Source organism: Epinephelus fuscoguttatus, linkage group LG14 (genome assembly GCF_011397635.1).
Source record: "Epinephelus fuscoguttatus linkage group LG14, E.fuscoguttatus.final_Chr_v1".
Taxonomy (NCBI): Eukaryota; Metazoa; Chordata; class Actinopteri; order Perciformes; family Serranidae; genus Epinephelus; species Epinephelus fuscoguttatus.
Genome location: NC_064765.1, coordinates 5713142 through 5740538, shown reverse-complemented (window position 1 = coordinate 5740538; position 27397 = coordinate 5713142). Strand labels below are relative to the sequence as shown.

The following is a 27397-nucleotide window of genomic DNA, read 5'->3' as shown; positions in this document are numbered from 1 at the left end:
TTTGCAGAAAATAAGCTCTGTGGCAAACAAACGTTTATGATACATACACTTTTTGTTCAGCAAGATAACCTTCACAAATGAACACTACCTTCATGACTATTGAAGCCTAAAAGCAATCACCAGGAGTCAGATTATAAACAAACTACACTGTAGTCACATGACTGAACATCACCACCATAACAAAAATGGCTCAGTGTGATAACATTCTGCAGTCTCATTTAACCGCCTTTTTTAAGACGCATCAAAGCTGAAAAGTTCATGACTGGGGTATTCACTGATGTATTTTATGTCAGAGAACAAAACATAAAAGTCTCTTCAGCTTGTGTGAACAGACCTTATGTCAGGCATCTAACCAAAAACCCATTCAGAAACCCACTGACTTTGAAACGAAGGAAATGGGAGTGGTAAAATGCCAACTCATTTCTGGGTTAGCACTTTTGTTACCTCTCCATGCGCCTGTGATAACATCCATGTCTGCCTGTGTCTTCTTCTGCTGACATAAATGATGCCTGTCCTTAATGCTGTGTGCAGAAGAAAAGCTGAATTTTACATCATTATCTAACAAAACAATCTCATTACAAGGTTCAATTAGCTTTTCTGGAGCTACTAATTAAATCTGAACAACTATAATGTGTTTGAGTACCTGAAGGAAGTGGTGAGGTCAAGACTCAACCTTCAGTTATTATTATTATTATTATATTATAATTTAACAGTAGTAGTAGTTTTAATGTTTATGTTATTGTTGTGTGTCAACATGATGCAACACCTTTCACTTTAAGGCTGTAACCAGCTCTGAAGGAAAACGAAAGTGTGGATGAGGTAGTGGGGAAACCCCTTTATTTGCCTCTACAGTATAAGAGATGGGATCTTGGAGCTGCTGATTCAGTTTGCAAAGCCCTGAGCAGCAACGTGCATCACTTCAAAGTCACAGATTCAGCCACTGAATCTTTAAAAAGAGTTCAAAATGAAGAAATTTTTTAAGAGCAAATATCAGAGCGACAGCAAGAGACCTTTAATGGAGAGTGAGAATAACAACAACAACTGCAACATAGACGGTAAGTCTCTTTTATGACTGTGGGTTTGCTTTGTTTGCATAGTTTACATGAATGAGTGGCTTCTTTTCATTTACAGTGTCGTTGTTATCTGATACCATCTGTCTTGTTACTGTGGCTTTATATTTCAGTGCAGCTTGAGATGAGGCTCAGTTGTTCAAACATCATTTTTAATACTATTTTCCTGGGTGTGTGTTTGTGAAATATAAATATAGAACCCCAGAAGTTACAAAGTGCAAAAACAATGGTGTGTTTTTTACTTTAATGTTGCAGCTGGTTAAGATAGAGATCATTTTAATTACTTTATAAACTGCTAAGTAGCTACATGTATCATAATATATCAGAAGTTACAAGTTGATTTACATTTTGTATAAATAATCTGAATCTGTAACGTAACTAAAGCTCCCACATAAATGTAGTGGAGTAAAAAGTATAATATCTGCCTCCAAACTGTTGTGGAATATAAGTATAGAGTAGCATAAAATGCAAATATTCAAGTAAAGTGCAAATATGTCAGAATTTGAGGTCAGTTTCTTTCAGTACAGTAAATGAGTAAATGTACTTGGATACAATCTACAGCAGTATTTTACCTGGACTCCTCTTTTGATTCACAAAACAGGTCTCACAGAGTTTTTAAATTTACAGATATAACATGTAAAAACTGCAAAGTCAAATCAAAGTGTTTTAGGAATATTTGGAAAGCAGTGTCAGTGCAGTAAAAATCAGACCTTATCAAACTGCTGCTTGGCCTCTGGTGTTACATTAATATTAACCATGTCGGAGAGTGGCCTCAATTACCCTTGAGAAGTGCCGTGCATAGTACACACACTCTTCTTGTGCACAAAAGGGTGAGTAACTCATGCAGGTGTTGTGCAGGTGGGTGTGGGACTCTGCGTGTAAACCTGTTATTGGTCCATCCTATTTGATTTCACTCCTTCCTCCTCAGAATGCAAACCTGTTATTCCCCCTTTCACATAGCTGAATGGAAAACTATAGTTGGCTGCCAGAAACTCAACTAATACACCAGAAATCATTAAATGAGGACAAATAGCAAAACCATGAGTAAAATTAATTCCAAAGATAAATGAAATGTGTCGTCATTAAACTGCAGGATGGTTTGTGACATCCACTTGTGAATGTGAGGAAGGCAGTTTATCAGGTTAGTCATGTTTTGATAGTTGTTAGTTGGGTCACAGCTAAAATAGATCAGAGTGTCATCTGCATACAAATGGACACTGATATTATGCCTGCGTATAAGATGGCCAAGAGAATCGGACCTAGCACTGACCCCAAATATACTGCAGCATACTGTTGTTTTATTGTTTGTTTATTTTGGTAGAACAAGATGAGATGCTAGCTAAGGAGGGCTAAAGCTGCCATTACAGTAATTAATACATTAATTAAAAAGATGTAGAAATAAAAGTCTTAATGTGCAGGTTATTTAAAAAAGATAAATTACAAATACATCAAATTTATTTAATATTTTCTATTATTAAGTATTATTCATCTATTTATTTATTTGACAAATTACTTATTTTGTATTCATTTATTTTCATATTTAATTATTTCCCATTTATGTTTACATTTATTTCTGTTTTTATTTAATTCCCTATTCATTTATTTTTGTTTGCAAATGCCTGAATAGTCAAGACAGCCAATGGCTGTTAAGTGACACCATCAAGGCACGCCCCCTCTTTAATAAAAACTGAGATACATGTAAACAGAAAATGATAAATTGGGGGGAAAAAATCAAAATCAAAAACAAGGTTATTTATTTAATAGATTAAAATATTTTATATATTTGTGATTTTTTTTTTTTTTTTTCAAAATGACCTGTGCATTAATTTGATAATTGAGACTTTTATTTCTACTTCTTCTTAATGAGCTCTGCATATGTTTTGGGTAAAATCCTAAAGCTGTAAAGCAACTAGTAACTAAGGCTTTCAAATAGTTGTAGTGAATTAAAAAGTACAATACCTCCCTCTGGTGGAGCAGAGGTAGAAAGTGGCATGAGATTTAAAATACTAAAGAACAAGTACCTCACATTTACATCACACTCCACCTCTGGGTTTAACACTTGTAAGGAGTGAGTCAGCAGAAATGTGACATACATGTATATTTTATAATTTTATAGTGATATTTATTAGTGGCATGGTGGTGCAGCGGTTAGTATTGTTTCCTCACCGCAAGAGGGTTCAAACCCCCTGTGTGGAACCCGCATGTTCTCACCGTGTCAACGTGGGTTTTCTCCCACAGTTAACATTAGGTTAATTAGTGACTCTAAATTGTCCGTAGGTGTGAATGTGAGTGTGAATGGTTGTCTGTCTCTGTGTGTCAGCCCTGTGATAGTCTGGTGACCTGTCCAGGGTGAACCCTGCCTCTCGCCCAGTGTCAGCTGGGATAGGCGGGAGCATAATCACGACACCTAACAGGATAAGCAGAAAGCAAAAAATGAATGAATGAAGTAACTTAACAATCTGACGTTTGACTCTTTCATAGGATACGAACGGGCCGCTGGCGGGCATGACAACCCTGTGGCTCAGAACGCCCTCAACACCCAGGAGGAACAACGCCTGGAAAGTGAGGAACAATTCTCACTTCAGGAACTAGCTGAACTTCTGGGTGTGGACCCTGATGCCAGCAGCAACACTGAGAATGGATCTTGTTGCTCAATGTGCCCTGAGTCCAATTCACTGCAGTATCACATTGTTCGCCTCATCCAACAATCTGTGAACAAGCACTTCCCAGAGCCGCCGGCCGATGTGGACAAGAACCTTCACCAGCACCTGACAGATGTGAAGGAAACTGTGCACAAAGAGCTCGTGAAGCTGGGACCCCTGTTGGAATCAGTGGGGTTGTCGGGACATCTGATTGGATGCTACCATCGTCAGACATTTCGTCACCTTGATGCTCTGCTCCAGAACATCAGCTCCCCCCAGAGTTCCTTGGCGCTGATAAAGTGGGCCTCCCGAACATATCTGAGGTATCTATCTCTACATTTTACCTTCTGTATCTTTATTTACTTCAACTTCAGAGGGTATCAGGACTTTAACTGGAGCAGGCTTGTGTTAGAGAGAAGCTTTTATGTCTGATTCACACCACATGATAAGTACATTTGGTCATATTTTAGTGTGAAGCCTCCTTCGTTTCTGATCTTTGTTTCTGCATTAAGCTGTTAATTTGAACTTAACATCCTGAGACCCTGTGTCCTCATATAAGGACATCACATTTCGGGTTTACTTGACCTTATACTTAATTCTACTAAACGTTGGCATGTTGTCCTCATTTGTGGACACTTCGTTGTGCCATCTAGTGGTAGAAAGAGCCCAACACATTAATCCATGTAAAGATGATGATGTCAAGATGGCAGCCATCTCTGCCAAGTCAGTCTGCAGATGATCCCGACGCAAAAGTGGACAAGGTCCAAAACCTGATCACATTTAATGGTTGAAACTTGTTTATTTATGATTGATAATGTTTGTAGTTTGATAAGGATACAATACAATTTCACCAATTTAAGCAACAGTAACAAGTTAAGATGCTTTTAATTAGGAAGTATTTGTTTGAAGACATTGGGACTTTATTATCTTCTTATTTGAGGACATTGAAACTTTATTATCATCTTGTTTGAAGACACTGGGACTTAATTATCATTGCTAGGAGAAATTAAAAATGCTTACCAAACAAAATTTCGGGTCTCAGGAGGTTAATACTTCTGTATCTGTTTCAAAATTAAAGGACAGAATCCACTCATTTTATAACAAGGCTTTTATTGTGAAACATTTGCAGGAACACATAGTCAAAAATTTAAAGACTTGCATGTAGCTACTGCCATCTTGTGGCCATTGGACATTACTACAGAATACAGTTTGTCTCGGACATTAAACACAAACAGATACCCAAAGTGACTGACATAGAGCTTCAACACTTAAATGAGTAAATCCAATACATTTTGAAGACAGCATGATTGTCTGCTGGTCGCGACCCCATTATTTGAGCTTTGGGCTGATATTTAGGCTTTTATTCGAATACCAGCTGTTATTTGAGAAAAATACAGTACTTATTCACAAAAACTTGTTTCGTGCATAATGAATAATTTGACATTTTGGAGAATGCTTCACTTCCTTAAATGAGAAGACTGATATCACTCTCTTATCTATCGCCAGAAAACAGTCTGTGTAGCTGAAAGACTGGAAACAGGGGAAAACAGCTAGCCTAGCTCCGTCTAACCCAAACTGTAACAAAGGTGGGCGTATTTTGCTTTTAGTGGACAGAGTCAGGCTCGCTGTTTCCCCCCATTTCCAGTCTCTGTGCTAAACTAAGTTAATCCCCTGCTGGCTGTGGCTTGTAAAAAGACAAGTATAAAAGTGAAATCAATTTTCTCACCCAAACATGCATGAAAACAAACTCTAATTTTTACAATCTACCCACTGTATTCTGAATAACTCGTGCTTTCTGAACAGTATAATATTCAGAGGTGAAACTTGCAGCTGCTCACTTCTGATGTTGGTATTTGTGGTTCTTTTCTAGTCAGGATCTGCTCGGTCACCCCGACCTTCAGAAAATGGATCCCATAAAAGAAGCTGACCTCTTGCTGCTCACGGAGTGTATCGAAAAGGCAACGCACAAACTGCTTGAGAATGTGCAGGTAAGAATACTGACTCTCTTCTGCTTGTACTTGGTCACACAATTCAAATCCTTCATCATGTGAACAGATACTACACATTAATTCAGCCCTCTACCCCTTTCTTGACATATTTACTATGTGCCTTTGTGTAATGGAGTCATGGGAACAGATTTATTCCCAGGAGCACAACATATCTCTGTGGTGACACTGTTTCTTGGTAACAGGTGTGTGTCTACTGGACCTCAACATGAAGGACATTATAAAACCAATAAACAGATAAATGACAATGACTGTGACCAAACAAAAGCCACAAATTTCAGCATCTGACCAAGTAAACACTAAGATGTTATGTTATAGTGACCAACCTGTATTTTTCTAATGTATTTTTGTCTCTTTTTGGGTCCACAGACAGAGGTCAGAGGTCAGCTGGAGATCATCCTGCAGATTCAGAGAGGAAACGAAGCCGACGACGAACTTCATCTGGACACTATTATGGTATGTAGTGAAGCAGAATTTAAAGGAGTGTCTGTTGTTACTGTGAGAGGAAGCCATGACGAAGGATTTGTATTTGTGTCCGTGTGCATATGTTAAAGAAACACTGCATATTTATTTGCTTTACTTTTCTTTATTTATTGGTCTATTTATTTGCTGCATAATTGTAGTGGCAAATTTCATTTTTTTGTTTTCGTTCTTTAATCAAGCCACTTCCTTCAGCATGTGCAGTAGACGGGTTTCAAACTCGTATCCAACCCATAGATGAACATAACTCACTCAGACATGACTGCAGTTCATCCTTGAATTTAATCCAACAAAAAGGTGCGCAGTACAAGTCATACTCTTGGATAGGGCTCGGACACGGTAAAAAGCTGTTAACATCCAAACTGCTCACACTGCCTGAATCAAAGCACACCTATGTCAAACAAAAACACACACCTGTCTAATCACTGACTTACGTTTTCAGGCACCAGACATGCACAGTAAAATTCATATTAAATTCATATCAAATGATAAGCTATCACAAGAAAATTACATCTTAACCCTACGTAGTCAAATGCTAACTAATATTATGCGAACTGCAAAAAAAAAAAAAAAAATTCATTTGGTTTGCCTCTTACAATAATAATATTATTTCTTTTTTGTTTCTCTCTAAGTGCATCGAGGCTATACCCAAAGAAGCACAAAAAATCAGCTCCAAACTGTCTGACCGTGTGCAGGAGGTTTGTTTCCAAGTGCTGCTTATGTTTCTGAAGAGGTGAGATTATCTAAACAGATTTACATCCAGACTTTATAAACATTAACATCACCATCTAAAGTCAGAACTTTTCATGTTGAACACGACATGTTTTCTTTGGTTTGTAGCTACTCTGCTACGCAGACTGAGAGACTTGGGAAAATGGCAAAAATGGACAACCCAGAGATGAAATGCTTCTTCCAGACTTTGAACAACTGTAAAAATCTCAAGTGAGTAACTGAGCGCTTCTGTCTCTTTGCTAGATATGAATTTAGTTCAACTTAAACTTGTTACTGTTCCTTAAAGACAAGGTGTATCATCTACACACTGTTGAAACAGCCAATGTATGATAGAAATACAGTTAAAGCACATGATTACACAGGATGTATGTAGGTTAAAAGGCTTGATGTTTTGTAAGAAAAAACAAATATGATTATGATGATGATAAACGTTGAGTATTTCTACATTATATTTATATTTCCTCTCAGGCTGCACGTCCAAAATAAAGGCACCCTTCTTGAGGAAGCTGTGGCAGTGCTTGAAAACCTGGAGGATTCCGCAGTGAAACTTGTGATGGAAATCATAGCTGACATCACAGAGGTAACTGTTCAACATAATCACAAATACGCTGTTTCTGAGCCATATATTTCTGTTGAGAAACATGAAACTAACTTTGATGTTTTGTCACAGAGCCACCTGAAGAAATACTTCAAATCGGAGAACAAGGAATTCTTCCTCTTGATTGACAAAGTGAAGAATCATTTCTCCGAGTTTTCCAGCTTTCAGGACATACAAAAGGTACATTAAAAATCTTTATTCTATTTTTTTTTTGCCATTTTGAGTCTTGTATAGTCTCTGTTTTCTCCTATGGTAGGTGTGAATGGTTGTGCAAGGGTGAATTGTTAATATAGAAAAGGAAACCAAAAGGCAACTACACTGCATGCATAAGAAAGACCTGCTTGTCTGATAGCAGAGGAACATTTGTAAAATACAGCACGTTGTATATGATCTCTGAATTTTTTTTAAAAAAAGCATTCATTGCAGCCATTTTTCCAACATCTTTGTGTCTAAATACTGTTGTCTTTCTTAACAAAAACTAAACAGTCTGTCTGTCTCCAACTTTGTGTCTCTCAGAGAGTGATGGACGACGTCTACAAGCTCATCACTCGCAGTTACCTGAAACATTTAATCCAAAGCAGCCAGAGCAAACTGAGGAGGTGCTGGAGTGCTGATTTTGAACAAAAAGTTGCTGAGGATATGAGGTGGCTACATATAACCATCTCAGACCTGGTGAGATCAACAGCCTGCTTGTTCTTATGTGCTCTATAATGACATTAACCCATTAGCAGCTGGATAAAGTCTTAATTTTACTGCTCTGTGTGTGTGCTGTGTTGTATCAGGCTCCTGATGTTCACGAGTGGAACCTCATGTTGCTGAAAGTCACAGAGCTGGTGGAGTGTAAGAGCACTGACATGATGAAGCTCACAGTTGGAAGTATGCAGAATGAATGTCTCACGTGGAGGTAAATTATTCTGATGATGATGTTTGTTACACACACCTGTGTCCATTTATTCCAGTAATGTTACCCTTGTTCTCTATGTGCACTAAAAGTTTATAATCAGCTGTGACATTGATGTTTTTCTTCCTCTTTCATTCAATTATAACTATTTTAACAGAGATACACTAAACTACAGTGTTACTCAGACACCAAATTTATAACTTTTGAAATAGTTTGGGCCCCAGGAGAAGAAAGTTTAGGGTCCGTACACATGCTGCGTCTTTAACCTCCTGGAGAGTGCGAGGTCTGGCACTAGGTGCTACTCTTGTGCCTCTTGGGGCCGTACACATGCTGCATTTTTTGCACCCTCAAACTATTAAGTGTGTTGCAGCTCAGGAAACACAGAATGGATTGAACCCAAAAGCCCAATTGACCTATGGCTAAGCCACGCCCCCCTCCACTCACTCGGACAAACTATCAACATTCAGTGACTGGCGCTATGGCAGGTGTCACAGTACACGGCATTTCACAGGAGACAACTGATGATTTTTAGGGACATAACGATCAGATGTCATTGAGAAATAACCAAAAGGGCCTAAACTACGCATTGGAGGGATATATTCATCATTTTATTGTTGAGAAGGTCGATGATGCTTAAATTACAAGCCAAAATTTACAGGTCACAGTGTACGCTTGTGAACCGCATCTGGTTGCTGTCACCATCAAAGACAACAAGTTAAAGTGCCACTGAAGTTAAGGTTTTTGGCTCAGAATATGAGAAAAGGATAACAGCCTTTTTACCATCTTTACCAAGAGTGTCTCTCCGTTAGTTTGGTGCTACAGTATTTACACTGAATCATTCAGCATAACGTTTGCCAACCTTTGTTATCTCTGCCATTACAGATAAGTTAATGAAGCTAAGCTCCAGAAGTTAACGTTAGCTTAACTAGAGCCCTTTGGACAACAGCTAACAATGATGTACAATCACCAAAGTATAAAACTAGAACAAAATAGGCTAATGAACTCCCAGCAAACAAGGTGACATGATGAACAACGCAGCTAGGAGCTAACGTTAGGCTAACTTTAGCTAACGTTAGCTAGAGATGTTAAAGATAACTTTATATTTCTTTCCTTTATATTTCTATTTGTTGCCTCAAACACAATGTTGACTTACCTTAGAACAGATGTAGACATCATTGTTAATCTTATTCACGTTGAGTTGATGTTGTGGTCTAACGTTACCACACAACTTTATCCAAAGGAGACACTTTTCTCTGTTGAGATGTGGTTTAGGAAAGGGTTAAAAATACACCTGGTCGCCCAGCCTCTCAGGATACCTTGTGTCAGAGTTGCATGTACCCCATGCACACCGTTTGACCATTTTTTAACTTCAAATCTCAGAAAAAGCTCATAAAACCGAACAAAACTGACTTTCTGTAATGCATTTCAATGGACGTCCAGGCAGAGAATGTCCCAGTGTATGGGAATGGCTATACGCACTGTGATTGGCTCATCGCGTTTAAGGGCGGGACTCAGCCATAGGTCAATTGGTAAACTGAATGTCCAGCATCTTCAATCAAGTCCAAAAAATCAGTAAATAGACAGCAAACAAATACAAGGTGAAAGATGGTCTTTATGAGGGTGGACTTGTGACAGAGTGAGGCTGTGTTTTTGGGCTGGACCTTTTAATAATTTGCAGCATTAGTTTTCTTACCTTTCAGTCCAGAACTTCTGATTTCACTTAAATCCTCTCTGGACTTCTTAAACTTGATTTTTTTTTTGTTGCTGTCAGCATCTAGTGGCCATTCGTGGAACTGCATCTCACTAACTCTGTTGTTTAATCTGCAGCGACGACCCGGAGCTCCTGCCCACATTGCTCCGCTGGAACGGTCTTTCTGGAAGGCAGGTTAATGAGGTGCTGAAGGTCCTGGAAGTCCTCCCAGGCTATGAACCCAGACCCAGATCTACATCCTGGTACTCATGTTTTACTTGCTTGTAAAGCTGAGCACCTCTATGATCAAGATCAACTCCAACAAGCAAAGAAGACAGAGCTGACTGACCAAATCAGTGTTATTTGTTATTTTTCAGATAAGCTGAAATATGTTGGTTATAGGTGTCACTTCTCATATCTAATCTTAAAGAAGTAGATAAACAGAAGCAGACAAGTTTATGAGTTATAACAAAAAAGGAATTCGGTCTGTGTATAAGAGGCTACTCATCTATGTATGAGTTTGCCTAATGCCACCGATTTCCTCTCAAGTGTTGTCGTTATTTTGAGGGAAGTTGATATTTATTGTATCTTGTTTCCCCAAAAATTTTCATTTTTATACAAAATGAAAAAAATCAACACATACATGCTCATCATGTATCGGTATGTGATGTGTTGTCGGTTTTGGTAACTCCAGCTTTAAAGCCATAAAAAACTGCACTTTGTGTGCACTTTGGTTTAATAGGCTGTCGAAGTTGTTTACGTTTTTAAAAACTTGGGGGGTTGTGGTTGATGTGAAAACTGCATGATCTCAACCCCCTAGTCATATTTTGCTGGTTGGGCAAAAACCCCAGCATTATATTGAGCAGCCTGCTGCGTTGTATCCTGGCGCAGAAGGGATCGGCAGTATGAAGAGGTCGGCAGTAGGAAAACGTTGCAGATGTCGTCAAAATAACTCCTGGCTTTAGTGGCACAAATGCCGCAGCCGATGTTCTTGTGCTTGTTAGCCTTGAACACTGCTATCCTGGGTCAAAGTCCTGTGTTTATTGGACCCATCTGCCTCCAGTCCCACTCACCCTAAGTGGACTTACGCGCTCTTTAAATTACGTACGTTACTCTGAGTGTCTAATAACGTGGATAGGTTTACAATTGAGTTTGTGAAAAGCCTGCTACGTCTCATACAAGCAATAAAGGGTGTCTCTCATTACAGTGATGCCGGGGACACTTTTTAAGTGAGACACATCTGCAGGATGTTTGCACGCCGTTAACGGTAAAATTAAGCTTTGTGCGAAAGTCGGTACTGTAGGAGTTACGCCAGTTTCAGACTACACAATATATTTGACCATTCCTATGTCCAATTAGGCAAATATGGGGTCATAAAATCTTGCTGTGACTCGACCGACGCTGGGTGCATTGGTTGTTGACGTTCTGAGACACAGTGTCCGGTTCTCTTCTTTCAAGATACACCTCCATTTTCACAGGAAATGGAAGCAAATAAAAAAGAAAATTATAAATAAAAGGAAAAGGGAAATAAAGGCCTGTCTGTATCTCATGTAGTCTGTTTCAATAAAGCTGTTGCCCCCTGCAGCTGTGGTAAACGAAGGCCCAGAATTTTATGGTATATTTGTTTGCAATCCGTCTCCACTATGAAGAATTAACGTTCTTTGCTAGCTTGATGCTAATCACTGGGTTGCCAAAGTGGCTCTGCTATTGCACGCCAGTATTCTTCCTTTGTTACGCTGTCCCTAGAGGAAATATCAAAAAGACTGTGGTTGCGTTGCTTTACAGCTGTCCATGGCAGCAGATTGCTCAGTGTTCCTATTGGTCAAAGTGACGGCTGTTACACACAGAGTGGATATGCACTTCTACCACTCTGTTGTTCGTCTGTGGTGTAATGACACTCATAGTCGTTCACAGTCTGTCAACACCATAGGACGGCCATATTGGGCTGTAATCAGGCTGATAACATGTAGTCTGAACCCGGCATACATATTTTATTAAAAAGGAAGATTTTTTTTTGTTGAGCTCTGATAATAGAAGAAATAGGGGAAAACTTTTTTGTCTGTCATTCAGTTACAAAATGACTGACAGGTTTTTACAATCTTCCATTTGTTTTGTCTGTAGCATCAAAGAGGTAGAATTGCACTGATTAGACGCTCTGTCTCCACATATTTATGCTCATATTTAAATATTTGATACTATTTATTAGGTTTAAAATTGTTTATTTATATGAATATGCAGAGCATTTGCTTTATTTGCACAATAGTGAGGAGACAAAATATGTACCTAAGATGCTTCCAGACTGTGACAAGAGATTAGAACAAATAAAAAACAAATATGTTTAACAGTCAAAGGAGTTGATTTGTGGAATAGTCTTGAAAAGAAATTGAAAATGCGTAAAACACTTAAAAGAAATTAAAAAATATGATGATTGACAAATATAAAACTGAGCTATGAACACCTGTGTGTGTATATGAATATTTGTTTGGGACTTTGGGGTATATAGAATATACATATGATTTGTTTTGATTTTACTTCCTAATATTCATTAGCCTCCGATCAACTGTACAATACAAACTTGACTGTTTAGATTCTTCTGTTTCCGTTACTTGAACACTTTTGAACTATACTTGAACTACAGCTTGTTGTATGGAACTTTGTAGCTACTTTATGGGATGTACTTGGTACTTTTGAATGTATTCATCATCGTAAAATCAGGGTATAATTGTGGATTTACTCAAATTTTTACATGATTGACTTTTATATATGATGTATTCCACTGAAGCTACAGATGACACCGTTGGTCAAAGCTGTATTTTCTGCCTAAATGTAACTATCTTAATACTTTTGTATTTTCCTAAAGTTATATACTGTATTCTTCTGTGGTGGTTAGTTTTGTTTAGAAGCTTGTAGGTTTGGTAACTTTTTCTGTCAGCGAATCAATGAATAAAATTATTTTAAATAAATCAGATTTTGGCTGTGTGCTCATTTTACCATTACTCTAGTATCAAACTGGGGCCTGATGGAAAAACTGTTGCTCCACAACACAGACACCAGAACAGTTATTTGATCTTACTCTGGGGGTAGATATTTTTTCAGGCATTTTGCCTTTTTAATGGACAGGACAGGTGAGCATGAAGGAGGGAGAGAGGGGGGGGGGGGGGGACACCATGCAGCAAAGGGCCACAGGCTGGATTTGAACCCGGGCCGCTGCGGCTACAGCCTTGTACATGGGGCGCCTGCTTTACCCACGAAGCCACTGACGCCCCATTACATCAATTGGCCAAAGGGGGGCGCTATAGCAACCGACTGAATTTGCAAACTTTGAATGGGCATATCTCATGCCCCGTATGTGGTAGAGACATGAAACTTTGCACAGAGATGCCTCTCCTCATGAGGAACACATTTGCCTCAAGAACCCATAACTTCCGCTTATATAGATTTTTCGCCATTTTGAATTTTTTGAAAAACACTTCAAATGGATCTCTTCCTAGGAAGTTTGAGCGATCTGCATGAAACTGGGTGAACATAATCTAGGGACCAATATCTAAAGTTCCCTCTTGGCAAAAGTTGGAAAACTTCCTAAAACTGAGCTTCTATAAGGCAATGAATATTGCGGAGGGCGTGGCTCATCACATAAAGGTGTATAACATCTCAAGGGTTTCACCCATCACCACGCAACTTTGTAGGCATATGACCACACATAATCTGAGGGGACCCCTCCATTATTGACCCCATCAAACAAAATGGGGGCGCTAGAGAGCTCATTTCTTATCTAGGCCTAACCGCCATATGGATTTTTACTAAACCTGGTAGATATGTAGAACAGGATGCCTCAAGGTGACTGGAGACATTTAACTCTAATTGGCAACTGGGTGGCGCTATAACAACAGAAAAATGCTAAAAATGGCTAAAATGCAGCTGATCGCTGTGGCTCCCCCTGTGGCCCAATGTTTTTACCTCAACTACTAATGTACAGTTTTAGCCCACTAACTATCCCACTATTGGCAATGGTGCTACTGTACTTTCAATAAACCAATCGTACTATCAAATTCACATAAACTCTGTCTGAATACATTGCTCTTCTTAATGGGTTCAGATGACTATTTAATCTGCAATTTCCTATGACCTGTATCCCAAACACACACCATGTCAAACTGTATGTGGGCAACTGTGCACTCACTGGGTATGGACTAGTTTGGATTATTGCAGAAAATAAGCTCTTTTGCAAACAAACATTTATGATACGTTAAGTTTTTCTTCAGCAAATGAACACTACCTTCATGACTATTGAAGCCTAAATGCAATCACCAGGAGTTAGACTACAAACAAATTACACTGTAGTCACATCACCACCATAACAAAAACTGTCAAGCCGTTTTCAGCGCGGCTCAGTATGATGGCGTTCTGTAGTCTCATTTAGCCACTTGTTAGCAGCCACTTTTTTTAAGACACATTGAAGCTTAAAAGTTCACAAGTGGGGTATTCACTGATGTATTTTATGTTGTAGAACTAAACAAGAAAGTCTCTTAAGCTTGTGTGAACAAGAGACCTTATTTCAGGCATCTAACCAAAAACCAGAAGTCAGAAAACCCACTGACTTTGAAAAGAAGGAAATGGGAGTGGGATAATGCTGACTGATTTTCTGGATAGCACTCTATTTGACTGCAGTCAGGAACCTTTATTGCTTCTCCCTGCTCCTCTCCAGCCGAAGGAAACGAAAGTGTGGATGAGGTAGTGGGGAAACCCCTTTATTTTCCTCTACAGTATAAGAGATGGGATCTTGGAGCTTCTGATTCAGTTTACAAAGCCCTGAGCAGCAACGTGCATCACTTCAAAGTCATTGATTCAGCCACTGAATCTTTAAAAATGTTAAAAATGAAGAGATTCAGATTATTTAAGCGCAAATCTCAGAGGAGCAACAGCAGGAGAGCTTTAACGGAGCGTGAGAATACCAAAAACAACTGCATCATAGACGGTAAGTCTCTTTTATGACTGTGGGTTTGCTTTGTTTACATGAATGAGTGAGCTTCTTTTCATTTACAGGATCGTTGTTATCTGATACCATCTGTCTTGTTACTGTGGCTTCATATTTCAGTACAGCCTTACATGTACCATTATACCCTATAGAATGAAGCATGCCTCAACAAAGGGAGGCTTCAATCTGTGGGATTGCATTTAATAGAGGTCCCCATATATTGAGGAAGTGCCCTGGTTTACCCTTCACATTATACATGATTCTTTCTGGGGTACAATATGAGGTAAGTTCATTCCACCAATGTTTCATCGCCAGTGGTGATGCAGACTTCCAATTCACCATTATGCATTTTTTTGCTGCAGTCAATACTAACATAATGAATTTTTTTTCATGAACTGTAAATTTATTTAATCTGTTTAAATCCCCAAGAATAGCTACCAGGGGGTCTGGTTCGAGTATCTTGTGGAGAATCTTAGATATATTATTGTGAACATCTTGCCAAAATAGTTTCAGATTGTTACAGTCCCATGACATGTGGTATAGCTCACCTTCCCTGCCCTTGGTACATCTGTTTTAATCTATGAAGAGTATAGAAAGTGCGATGCAGGATGTTGAATTGGATGAGTCTGTGCTTTGTGCTGGTTAAAAAAGTCTGAGTCTCTATAATTAGCATTCAAGTCCTTTTCCCATTTGTACTTATATTTCAAGTGTTCCCGATCCAAACAGTTATTAATGCATTTATAAAGTTTTGAGATCAGTCCAGTTAGTGAGTCAGAAATATTGATTATTTTTCCCAAGGGTGTGTCTCCAGTTCTAGGGTAGTCATCACATAGATTCTTAGCCCAGTTTCTTATTTGTAAATATTTAAATAAATGTGAAGAAGGTAAGTGATAATGATTACGAATATCTGAGAATTCACTGACTAGACCATCTTTACAGAGATAACCAAGAACTTGAATGCCACTGTCTTGCCATATATTAGATATTCTATCAGACATGAACTCTTGCTGAGGAAAGTTATTCCACAGGGGTGTCCTTACAAAGAGCATGTTTTTTATGCCTATGAGGTTATGGCATTTCTGCCAGCACTCATAAGTGTGGCTAATTATCAGGTTGGATGTAATTTTTCCCACTTGGGTTCCAATATAAGGAAGAGACTCTAAAGGTATATATTTTACACGGTGTCGTTCTATGTCCAACCATGACGCCGTTTGAGTCTTTTCATGGGACCAGTACCATACAGCTCTGAGTTGAGAGGTCAGATAGTATAATTTAAAGGTCTGGCAAATTTAGTCCTCCTTTATTGATTGGAGCTTGCAAATTGAACATTTTGATTCTCACATTTGTGTGACCATATAAATTTTGATATTACCTGATTAATTTCAGTAAACAACTTATTAGGGCATTTCAGAGGTATAGATTGAAATAAGTAAATACATTTTGGCAACACATTCATTTTAATAATGTTGACTCTTCCTATTAGAGATAGAGGAAGATTCTTCCATTTCTGCAAATCTTTCTTGAGTATTTCTATGAGTGGGTGGTAATTCAATTTATGAATACAGTTAAGGTCCTTAGATATACACACACCTAGGTATTTAAAGCCCTCTGGATTCCATTTAAACCTTGATACCAGGTCAGGAAGACCTGATCGAGTGGAAGTTCCTAAGGGCATGGCATCACTTTTGCCTAAGTTTAACTTACCCTGACAGCTGACTATAATCTTTTAATATTTCACACATCTGTGGCACTGAACTATTAGGGCTGGATATATAGATTAACAAATCACCTGCCTAAAGTGACAGTTTGCATTCTATCTCTCCTATTCGAATTCCTCTAATTTTAGGGTTTGAGCGAATGGCCACCGCGAGCGGTTCGATAGCTATAGCAAACAGCAGGGGGGATAGTGGACATCCCTGTCTTGTGCCTCTCTTAAGGTCGAAAGGTCTAGATAACACACCATTTGTGGCAGTTTGAGCCTTGGGGGCTTTATATAATGTTTTAATATAATTTAGAAACTTAACTTTAATATTTTCTATTATTAAGTATTATTCATCCATTTATTTATTTAACAAATTACTTATTTTGTATTCATATGTTTTCATATTTAATTATTTCCCATTTATGTTTACATTGATTTCTGTGTTTATTTCATTCCCTACTTATTTATTTTTGTTTGCAAATGCCTGAATAGTCAAGACAGCCAATGGCTGTTAAGTGACACCATCAAGGCACACCCCCTCTTTAATAAAAACTGAGATACATGTAAACAGAAAATAATAAATTGGGGGGAAAAAATCAAAATCAAAAACAAGGTAATTTATTTAATAGATTAAAAATATTTTGTGTATTTATGATTTTTTTTTTTTTCCAAAATTACCTGTGCATTAATTTGATAATTGAGACTTTTATTTCTACTTCTTCTTAATGAGCTCTGCATATGTTTTGGGTAAAATCCTAAAGCTGTAAAGCAACTAGTAACTAAGGCTTTCAAATAGTTGTAGTGAATTAAAAAGTACAATACCTCCCTCTGGTGGAGCAGAGGTAGAAAGTGGCATGAGATTTAAAATACTAAAGAACAAGTACCTCACATTTACATCACACTCCACCTCTGGGTTTAACACTTGTAAGGAGTGAGTCAGCAGAAATGTGACATACATGTATATTTTATAATTTTATAGTGATATTTATTAGTGGCATGGTGGTGCAGCGGTTAGCATTGTTGCCTCACAGCAAGAGGGTTCAAACCCCCTGTGTGGAACCCGCATGTTCTCACCGTGTCAACGTGGGTTTTCTCCCACAGTCCAAAGACATGCAGGTTAATTGGTGACTCTAAATTGTCCGTAGGTGTGAATGTGAGTGTGAATGGTTGTCTGTCTCTATGAGTCAGCCCTGTGATAGTCTGGTGACCTGTCCAGGGTGAACCCTGCTTCTCACCCAGTGTCAGCTGGGATAGGCGGGAGCACAACCACGACCCCATTAACCTACTGTAACAATCTGACATTTGACTCTTTCATAGGATGTGAACAGGAGGAACAACGCCTGGAAAGTGAGGAACAATTCTCACTTCAGGAACTAGCTGAACTTCTGGGTGTGGACCCTGATGCCAGCAGCAACACTGAGAATGGATCTTGTTGCTCAATGTGCCCTGAGTCCAATTCACTGCAGGATCACATTGTTCGCCTCATACAACAATCTGTGAACAAGCACTTCCCAAAGCCGCCGGCCGATGTGGACAAGAACCTTCACCAGCACCTGACAGATGTGAAGGAAACTGTGCACAAAGAGCTCGTGAAGCTGGGACCCCTGTTGGAATCAATGGGGTTGTCGGGACATCTGATTGGATGCTACCATCGTCAGACATTTTGTCACCTTGATGCTCTGCTCCAGAACATCAGCTCCCACCAGAGTTCCTTGGCGCTGATAAAGTGGGTCTCCCGAACATATCTGAGGTATCTATCTCTACATTTTACCCTCTGTATCTTTATTTACTTCAACTTCAGAGGGTATCAGGACTTTAACTGGAGCAGGCTTGTGTTAGAGAGAAGCTTTTATGTCTGATTCACACCACATGATAAGTACATTTGGTCATATTTTAGTGTGAAGCCTCCTTCGTTTCTGATCTTTGTTTCTGCATTAAGCTGTTAATTTGAACTTAAAGGCGCTGTAAGACTGTGGCCAAAACGGTTACTGCACTCAAGTTCAAAATACTGCCGCGAGTCGCGGAGTCCTATCCGTTCCGTTGAGCCGATAGGATTCAAAGAATATCGAATACCAAATTTTCGTAACGAATACCTACCCACAGAAACGAATATTCGAATATCTGAATATTTGGGTACAGCCCTAGTGACTGGTAGACGGCGGTGGGTGGCGCAACAGTCCAAAACACAAATTCAAAACATAAACATGATTTGCAGACCGTAAATTTTTTTTAAAATGCTAATATTCTGGCTGTACTATTGTTGTCGGTGAGATCAGTATGTTACATTAACATTATTCCTTAATCTCTGTGACATATTAGGAGGATTTTACGACTATTAGCTTTAGATTTCTTACATATAGCTCCTTTAACATATAGCTCAGGGGCGGCAGTAGCTCAGTCCATAGGGACTTGGGTTGGGAACTGGAGGGTCGCCTGTTCAAGTCCCCGTCCGGACCAAAATATGGAGCATGGACTGGTAGCTGGAGAGGTGCCAGTTCACTTCCTGGGCACTGCCGGGGTGCCCGTGAGCAAGGCACTGAATCCCCCAACCGCTTGGAGTCATGCCCGTCATGGGCAGCCCCAGGGCCGGACTGGGACAAAAATTCAGGCTGGGAGTCATACATCCACCCAGGCCACCAAAACCACACATTACATGCTCACACACGTGCACACATATGGGCTAAGTAATCACCAAAGCTCATTATTCCAGACTGACAGTCACACAACTTTAATAGCAACCCTACTGTAGCTGCCCTCGGCTTTATGAAACACGCAGAGAGTCTCCTTTACGGGTGCAACAGTGGATTTTTATTTTCCGTCCTCACCATTTACACCATGAAACTAAAAAGAAACGAACACAGTCAATTAAACCCTGTTCATCATGAATCAACACACAATATAAAAACTGCTCCACATAGCAGCTAAACAAATCAGTCACTTACAACCATTATTCACTTATTTTAATCATACATTTATCAAGAGTTAAAATCATGAACGCACCTCGCTCTGCTCACCAAGGGTGCAAACCTTATCGAGCATCCTCTTTCCTCCTGTCAGTCTGCCATTTCGGGCACTATTGCTAGCCGACACAAAATGAAACACCAGTTAATCAGGAGATTTAACAAACAATAAACAACAACAGACATATTTCAACAAAGGCACAAATAAATGTGAACTCACAGCTTTTCTGGAGGACCGCCGATACTGCGAGGAGCCCAAAGAGGAAGAGAGGCAGGGAGGTACATAAAGCTTCCGAGCACTTCGCCCAGGTATTATTCACACAAGTTACAGCGCCCCCATCTGACAACCTCCGCACATTGCGGGTTACTTACACCTACTCATACTCCTCCTCATCCTTCCCTCACCAAATGTGCCCCTCAGTAAACCAGGACTCCTATCTGAATGGGTATTATACTGAGCTAAACAGCATGACTGTATTATTTTGTCAGCAAATCTTTTTTTTTTATGTCAGCTTGTCATAATCAATATGGCAACACCCATATTCAATGCAACAGTAAAACACGTAAAAATATAAGTCAGCTGCAACTTCAACTTATCTGATCTTATTTCAGTAACATTAGATAGATATTGAAAACTTCTGAACTTAGACAGGTAAGAAGAGCCTGTCCTCAAGAGGGGTCCCCAAACTGTTTCAGCCTGCGCTGCTCTGTACAAAACGGAACCAGATGGACCCTTATAGCTTATCATCAATCATTTATCTGGCCTCGGGTCGGTCCCCATCCTCCCCGGACCTCATGTTGAGAACAACCAGTTTTCTTACTTTTCTATCTTAACTTACTTGTTGCAGCGGCATCATTTGATGACGTCACGGTGCTGCTGGGGGCTGGGGGCTCTGAACATATCTGTACGTTTATGACATTTGGCTGCCTCCTCCTCAATGGCCTTTTTTTTAATCTCTCTCCCATTCAGCTCCACCTTTCCTCTTTTTGCAGTCCATTGTAACGGCGCTGCTGAGCTGCACACGTACACACCCTCTGCTCTCTGCTGCACCTGACTCTCCACAACCAAGCTGCTTTCAGTTTACAGGCGAGCTGATTTGGGCGCGGGCGGAAAATTAAATGACAGAATCCACTCATTTTATAACAATGTTATTGTGAAACATTTGCAGGAAGACATAGTCAAAAATTTAAAGACTTGCACGAGTCCCATAAGGTACTTTAAATGTAGCTACTGCCATCTTGTGGCCATTGGACATTACTACAGAATACAGTTTGTCTCGGACATTAAACACAAACAGATACCCAAAGTGACTGACATAGAGCTTCAACACTTAAATGAGTAAATCCAACAAATTTTGAAGACAGCATGATTGTCTGCTGGTCGCGACCCCATTATTTGAGCTTTGGGCTGATATTTAGGCTTTTATTCGAATACCAGCTGTTATTTGAGAAAAATACAGTACTTATTTACAAAAACTTGTTTCGTGCATAATGAATAATTTGACATTTTGGAGAATGCTTCACTTCCTTAAATGAGAAGACTGATATCACTCTCTTGTCTATCGCCAGAAAACAGCCAGCGTAGTTTAGCTGAAAGACTGGAAACAGGGGAAAACAGCTAGCCTAGCTCCATCTAACCCAAACTGTAACAAAGGTGGGCGTATTTTGCTTTTAGTGGACAGAGTCAGGCTCGCTGTTTCCCCCCATTTCCAGTCTCTGTGCTAAACTAAGTTAATCCCCTGCTGGCTGTGGCTTGTAAAAAGACAAGTATAAAAGTGAAATCAATTTTCTCACCCAAACATGCATGAAAACAAACTCAAATTTTTACAATCTACCCACTGTATTCTGAATAACTCGTGCTTTCTGAACAGTATAATATTCAGAGGTGAAACTTGTAGCTGCTCACTTCTGATGTTGGTATTTGTGGTTCTTTTCTAGTCAGGATCTGCTTGGTCACCCCGACCTTCAGAAAATGGATCCCATAAAAGAAGTTGACCTCGTGCTGCTCACAGAGTGGGTCGAAAAGGCAAAGGACAAACTGCTTGAGAATGTGCAGGTAAGAATACTGACTCTCTTCTGCTTGTACTTGGTCACACAATTCAAATCCTTCATCATGTGAACAGATACTACACATTAATTCAGTCCTCTACCCCTTTCTTGACATATTTACTATGTGCCTTTGTGTAATGGAGTCATGGGAGTCACTGTGGTGACACTGTTCCTTGGTAACAGGTGTGTGTCTACTGGACCTCAACATGAAGGACATTATAAAACCAATAAACAGATAAATGACAATGACTGTGACCAAACAAAAGCCACAAATTTCAGCATCTAACCAAGTAAACACTAAGATGTTATGCTATCGTGACCAACCTGTATTTTTCTAATGTATTTTTGTCTCTTTTTGGGTCCACAGACAGAGGTCAGAGGTCAGCTGGAGAAAATCCTGCAGATTAAGAGAGGAAACGAAGCCGATGACAAACTTCATCTGGACACTATTTGGGTACGTAGTGCAGCAGAAGTTAAAGGAGTGTCTGTTGTTACTGTGAGAGGAAGCCATGAGGAAGGATTTGTGTTTGTGTCTGTGTGCATATGTTAAAGAAACACTGCATATTTATTTGCTTTACTTTTCTTTATTTATTGGTCTATTTATTTGCTGCATAATAATATTATTTCTTTTTTTTCTCTAAGTGCATCGAGGCCATGCCCAGAGAAGCACAAAACTTTAGCTCCAAACTGTCTGACCGTGTGCAGGAGGTTTGTTTCCATGCGCTGCTTATGTTTCTGAAGAGGTGAGATTATCTAAACAGATTTACATCCAGACTTTATGAACATTAACATCACCATCTAAAGTCGGAACTCTGCATGTTGAACACGACACGTTTTCTTTGGTTTGTAGCTACTCTGCTACGCAGACTGAGAGACTTGGGAAAATGGCAAAAATGGACAACCCAGAGATGAAATGCTTCTTCCAGACTTTGAACAACTGTAAAAATCTCAAGTGGGTAACTGAGCACTTCTGTCTCTTTGCTAGATATGAATTTAGTTCAACTTAAACTTGTTACTGTTCCTTAAAGACAAGGTGTATCATCAAACGATGATGATGATGATAAACGTTGAGTATTTCTACATTATATTTATATTTCCTCTCAGGCTGCACGTCCAAAATAAAGGCACCTTTCTTGAGGAAGCTGTGGCAGTGCTTGAAAACCTGGAGGATTCCACAGTGAAACTTGTGATGGAAATCGTAGCTGACATCACAGAGGTAACTGTTCAACATAATCACAAATACGCTGTTTTCTTACATTTCTAAGGAGCCATATATTTCTGTTGAGAAACATGAAACTAACTTTGATGTTTTGTCACAGAGCCACCTGAAGAAATACTTCAAATCGGAGAACAAGGAATTCTTCCTCTTGATTGAAGAAGTGAAGAATCATTTCTCCGAGTTTTCCTGCTTTCAGGACATACAAAAGGTACATTAAAAATCTTTATTCTATTTTTAATTTTTTTTTTGCCATTTTGAGTCTTGTATAGTCTCCCCTAGCTGGTAGGTGTGAATGGTTTGCAAGGGTGCATTGTTGATATATGGAGCCCAAAAGGCAACTACACTCCATGCATAAGAAAGACCTGCCTGTCTGATAGCAGAGGAACATTTGTAAAATACAGCACGTTGTATGTGATATTTGAATTTAAAAAAAAATGCATTGATTGCAGCCATTTTTCCGACATCTTTGTGTCTAAATACTGTTGTCTTTCTTAACAAAAACTAAACAGTGTCTGTCTCCAACTTTGTGTCTCTCAGAGAGTGATGGACGACGTCTACAAGCTCATCACTCGCAGTTACCTGAAACATTTAATCCAAAGCAGCCAGAGCAAACTGAGGAGGTGCTGGAGTGCTGATTTTGGACAAAAAGTTGCTGAGGATATGAGGTGGCTACATATAACCATCTCAGACCTGGTGAGATCAACAGCCTGCTTGTTCTTATGTGCTCTATAATGACATTAACCCATTAGCAGCTGGATAAAGTCTTAATTTTACTGCTCTGTGTGTGTGCTGTGTTGTATCAGGCTCCTGATGTTCACGAGTGGAACCTCATGTTGCTGAAAGTCACAGAGCTGGTGGAGTGTAAGAGCACTGACATGATGAAGCTCACAGTTGGAAGTATGCAGAAAGAATGTCCCACATGCAGGTAAATTATTCTGATGATGATGTTTGTTACACACACCTGTGTCCATTTATTCCAGTAATGTTACCCTTGTTCTCTATGTGCACTAAAAGTTTATAATCAGCTGTGACATTGATGTTTTTCTTCCTCTTTCATTCAATTATAACTATTTTAACAGAGATACACTAAACTACAGTGTTACTCAGACACCAGATTTATAACTTTTGAAATAGTTTGGGCCCCAGGAGAAGAAAGTTTAGGGTCCGTACACATGCTGCGTCTTTAACCTCCTGGAGAGTGCGAGGTCTGGCACTAGGTGCTACTCTTGTGCCTCTTGGGTAGGGTGACCATATTTTGATTTCCAAAAAAGAGGACACGACATAGCCTACTTAAATGATACTCGCAGTTTACTCAAAGATGCTTTATAATTTTAATATATTTAAAGTTTATATGTATGGATAGAAAATTCAGTTATATTACAAAATAATATCTCTCAAAGACAGAAATTCAGATAGGCCCCTATAGATAGGGGACACATACACACACTAGAGTGTGGCTACCCGATCTGAGCCCGACGGGTCCCGATGGTAGGCATCCCCGACGGGTCGGGCCGGGTTCAGTCAAAAATGTATAAATTGTATTCGGGCTCGGGTTGGATTCGGTCAGCTTTCAGTGAAAATGTAGTGTAAAAATAATTAAAATCCTATTGTCTGTCCTGTTTATTGCTTTGGGACTGTTATTTACGTGACAACACCTGAACAGAACACACACACACACACTGGCTGTTTGTTTCTACCTCTCCCCTCGCTAAAAGCCTTCCGCCGCCCGCCTCCGCCTTGATTAAACGCTGAAAATGAAATAAAAGAAGGAGACAGGTTTTTCCTACTTTATCTTATTTTGTTATATTTCTCCCTCTCCTCTCGCTGGAAGCCTCAGACCTCCCGCCGCCCGCTCCCGTCTCAAACACAGAGGTCTCCCTCTTTGCAGAGCACCCACGGCGCACGCCCGGCCTGTTAAATAGCCTGTAACCATAACAACTGTGTGACACAAACTCAGTGCTTTGGTCATTAAATAATGTCGGGCTCGGTTCGGTTTCGGACATAACAAAACAGAATAACTGTCGGGTTCAGACAGAAATATGCAGCCCGTGCCGCACTCTAACACACACACACACACACAAGGAAAATCGGACATTATCATCAATTTATAAACACCGCCCGGACACCCCGGACAGGACGTGAAAAGTGGACATGTCCCGGCAAAGGAGGACGTTCGGTCAGCCTACTCTTGGGGCCGTACACATGCTGCATTTTTGCACTCTCAAACCATTAAATGTGTTGCAGCTGAGGAAACACAGAATGGATTGAACCCAAAAGCCCAAGTGGTAAACTGAATGTCCAGCATCTTTAATCAAGTCCAAAAAATCGTAAAATAGTAAATAGACAGCAAACAAATACAAGGTGAAAGATGGTCTTTGTGAGGGTGGACTTGTGACAGAGTGAGGCTGTGTTTTTGGGCTGGACCTTTTAATAATTTGCAGCATTAGTTTTCTTACCTTTCAGTCCAGAACTTCTGATTTCACTTAAACCCTCTCTGGACTTGTTAAACTTGATTTTTTTTTTTTTTGTTGCTGTCAGCATCTAGTGGCCATTCGTGGAACTGCATCTCACTAACTCTGTTGTTTTATCTGCAGTGAGGACCGGGAGCTCCTGCCCACATTGCTCCGCTGGAACGGTCTTTGTGGAAGGCAGGTTAAGGAGGTGCTGAAGGTCCTGGATGTTCTCCGAGGCTATGAATCCAGACCGTTTGGGCAATCCGTCTCCACTATGAAGAATTAACATTCTTTGCTAGCTTGATGCTAATGGCTGAACTCACCGGGTTGCCAAAGTGGCTCTGCTATTGCACACCAGCATTCTTCCTTTGTATGTTACACTGGAAATATCAAAAAGACTGCGGTTGCGTTGCTTTACAGTTTCCATGGCAGCAGATTGCTCAGTGTTCCTACTGGTCAAAGTGATGGCTGTTACGCACAGAGTGGATATGCACTTTTACCACTCTGTTGTACATCTGTGGTGTAACGACACTCATAGTCGTTCACAGTCTGTCAGCACCATAGGACGGCCATATTGGGCTTCTTCTTCTTCTTCTTCTTCTTCTTCTTCTTTTTCTTCTTTTTCTTTTGATTTTATTGGCGGTTGGCAAACAGCTTTCAGGGGCATTACCGCCACCCACTGAACTGGAGTGTGGACTATGTATCTAAATGATCTCTAATGTATTCATATTTATGTATGTCAAACAAAACAAACAAAAGAAACAAAATTCACTTATCATCAAATAACCCAGCTTTATATTCTATTCATTAATGTAGTTGATCTTAAAAAATTCGTTAGCTGTTTCCAGCACTCATCACCTGAAGATTTTCGTAATATGTTAATGATATTGACTTGACTGCAGTTTTGTTTCTTCTTTTGATCAATACAGCCTATTAATTTATTTTGATCTAACGCCCATAGAGAAGTATGAATTCTTAAAAGACAAAGGCACATAATTGTGTTTAAATATTTATGGAGAAATCAGGTCTAGAACCGAAAGGAAATTGTTTAACTTCCTTCTCCCTTTATTTATTTATTTATTTATTTTTGTTATTTATTGTTTTACTTTTAATATGCTCTGACTAATTCCAAATGTTAAAGGTGCTAAGTCTATTACCAGCTACTGAGGTATTTGACCAGGGTTGACGCGCCTGTTGCTGGACACGCTACACTGCCTTTGTTTTCCAAATGCTGAATCAGAGTCCATGAAGATTCTTGCGTTGCGTCACCGTAACATTTATTCCAAGCATTCATGGCAAAGTCCATCCGTTAAATACATATTAACATTCAGTACAAAACAAACAAACAAAACTGTAGCGGTCCGCGCTATTGCAGTCAAAAACCATTTGCCCTTCCGGGCCAAACACCTGATGACCATAGTGAGGTCCCATCCTAAATACCTGAACTCACCAGGTGACAGTACAGTGCCCCCCAATGCCGACACAGTGAATTACACAATTAAAACAAACCTCCTAATAACATATTTGGCTCCTGTACCAAAGGCTGTCCCAACCATGAACAGTCACAAATCTTGGTGTAAAAATGGACCCCCATATCAACCCCCAGTTGAATCCCATATCAACCACCTTTGCAAGACCTCCTTCTACCACCTCCATAACATTGCCAAACTCCGCCCCATTCTCTCCCTCTCAGACGCCGACAAGCTGGTTCATGCCTTTGTCTCCTCCAGACTGGATTACTGTAACAGACTTCTCATCAGGATTCCTAGCAAGAGCCTGCAGAGGCTTCAGTACATCCAAAACTCTGCAGCTAGGATCCTGATGAGAGTGCGGAAACATGAGCACATCACCCCCATCCTCTACTCACTCCACTGGCTTCCTGTCTCCACCAGGATTGGGTTTCCCTCCTCACACACCAAT

The 27397-nt window shown here is 39.7% G+C and overlaps 2 protein-coding genes across 4 annotated transcripts in view; one reads left to right on the top strand and one right to left on the bottom strand.

Moving 5' to 3' along the window:
- Positions 1-20023, bottom strand: part of LOC125900540 (protein FAM216A-like) — a 38382-nt gene extending 18359 nt beyond the window's left edge. The window contains exon 1 of the mRNA XM_049595594.1: positions 19977-20023. The gene's annotated coding sequence lies outside the window, so the exon portion shown is untranslated. The remainder of the gene's footprint in view (positions 1-19976) is intronic.
- LOC125900538 (exocyst complex component 3-like protein 4) lies at positions 909-25794 on the top strand. 3 transcript variants are annotated; one of them, XM_049595592.1, is made up of 11 exons: positions 909-1055; positions 3552-4035; positions 5583-5700; positions 6088-6174; positions 6831-6931; positions 7039-7140; positions 7399-7510; positions 7601-7708; positions 23562-23717; positions 23828-23949; positions 25619-25794. In XM_049595592.1, exons 1-11 carry the CDS (start codon positions 965-967, stop codon positions 25761-25763), a joined length of 1626 nt encoding a protein of 541 aa, XP_049451549.1. In that variant the 5' UTR covers positions 909-964; the 3' UTR covers positions 25764-25794. The 3 variants fall into 3 exon arrangements, with proteins under 3 accessions (XP_049451549.1, XP_049451548.1, XP_049451547.1); XM_049595591.1 differs by lacking the exon at positions 23562-23717 and adding an exon at positions 8045-8200; XM_049595590.1 differs by lacking the exons at positions 23562-23717; positions 23828-23949; positions 25619-25794 and adding exons at positions 8045-8200; positions 8311-8432; positions 10257-13047.
- The last annotated feature ends 1603 nt before the right edge of the window (positions 25795-27397 follow it).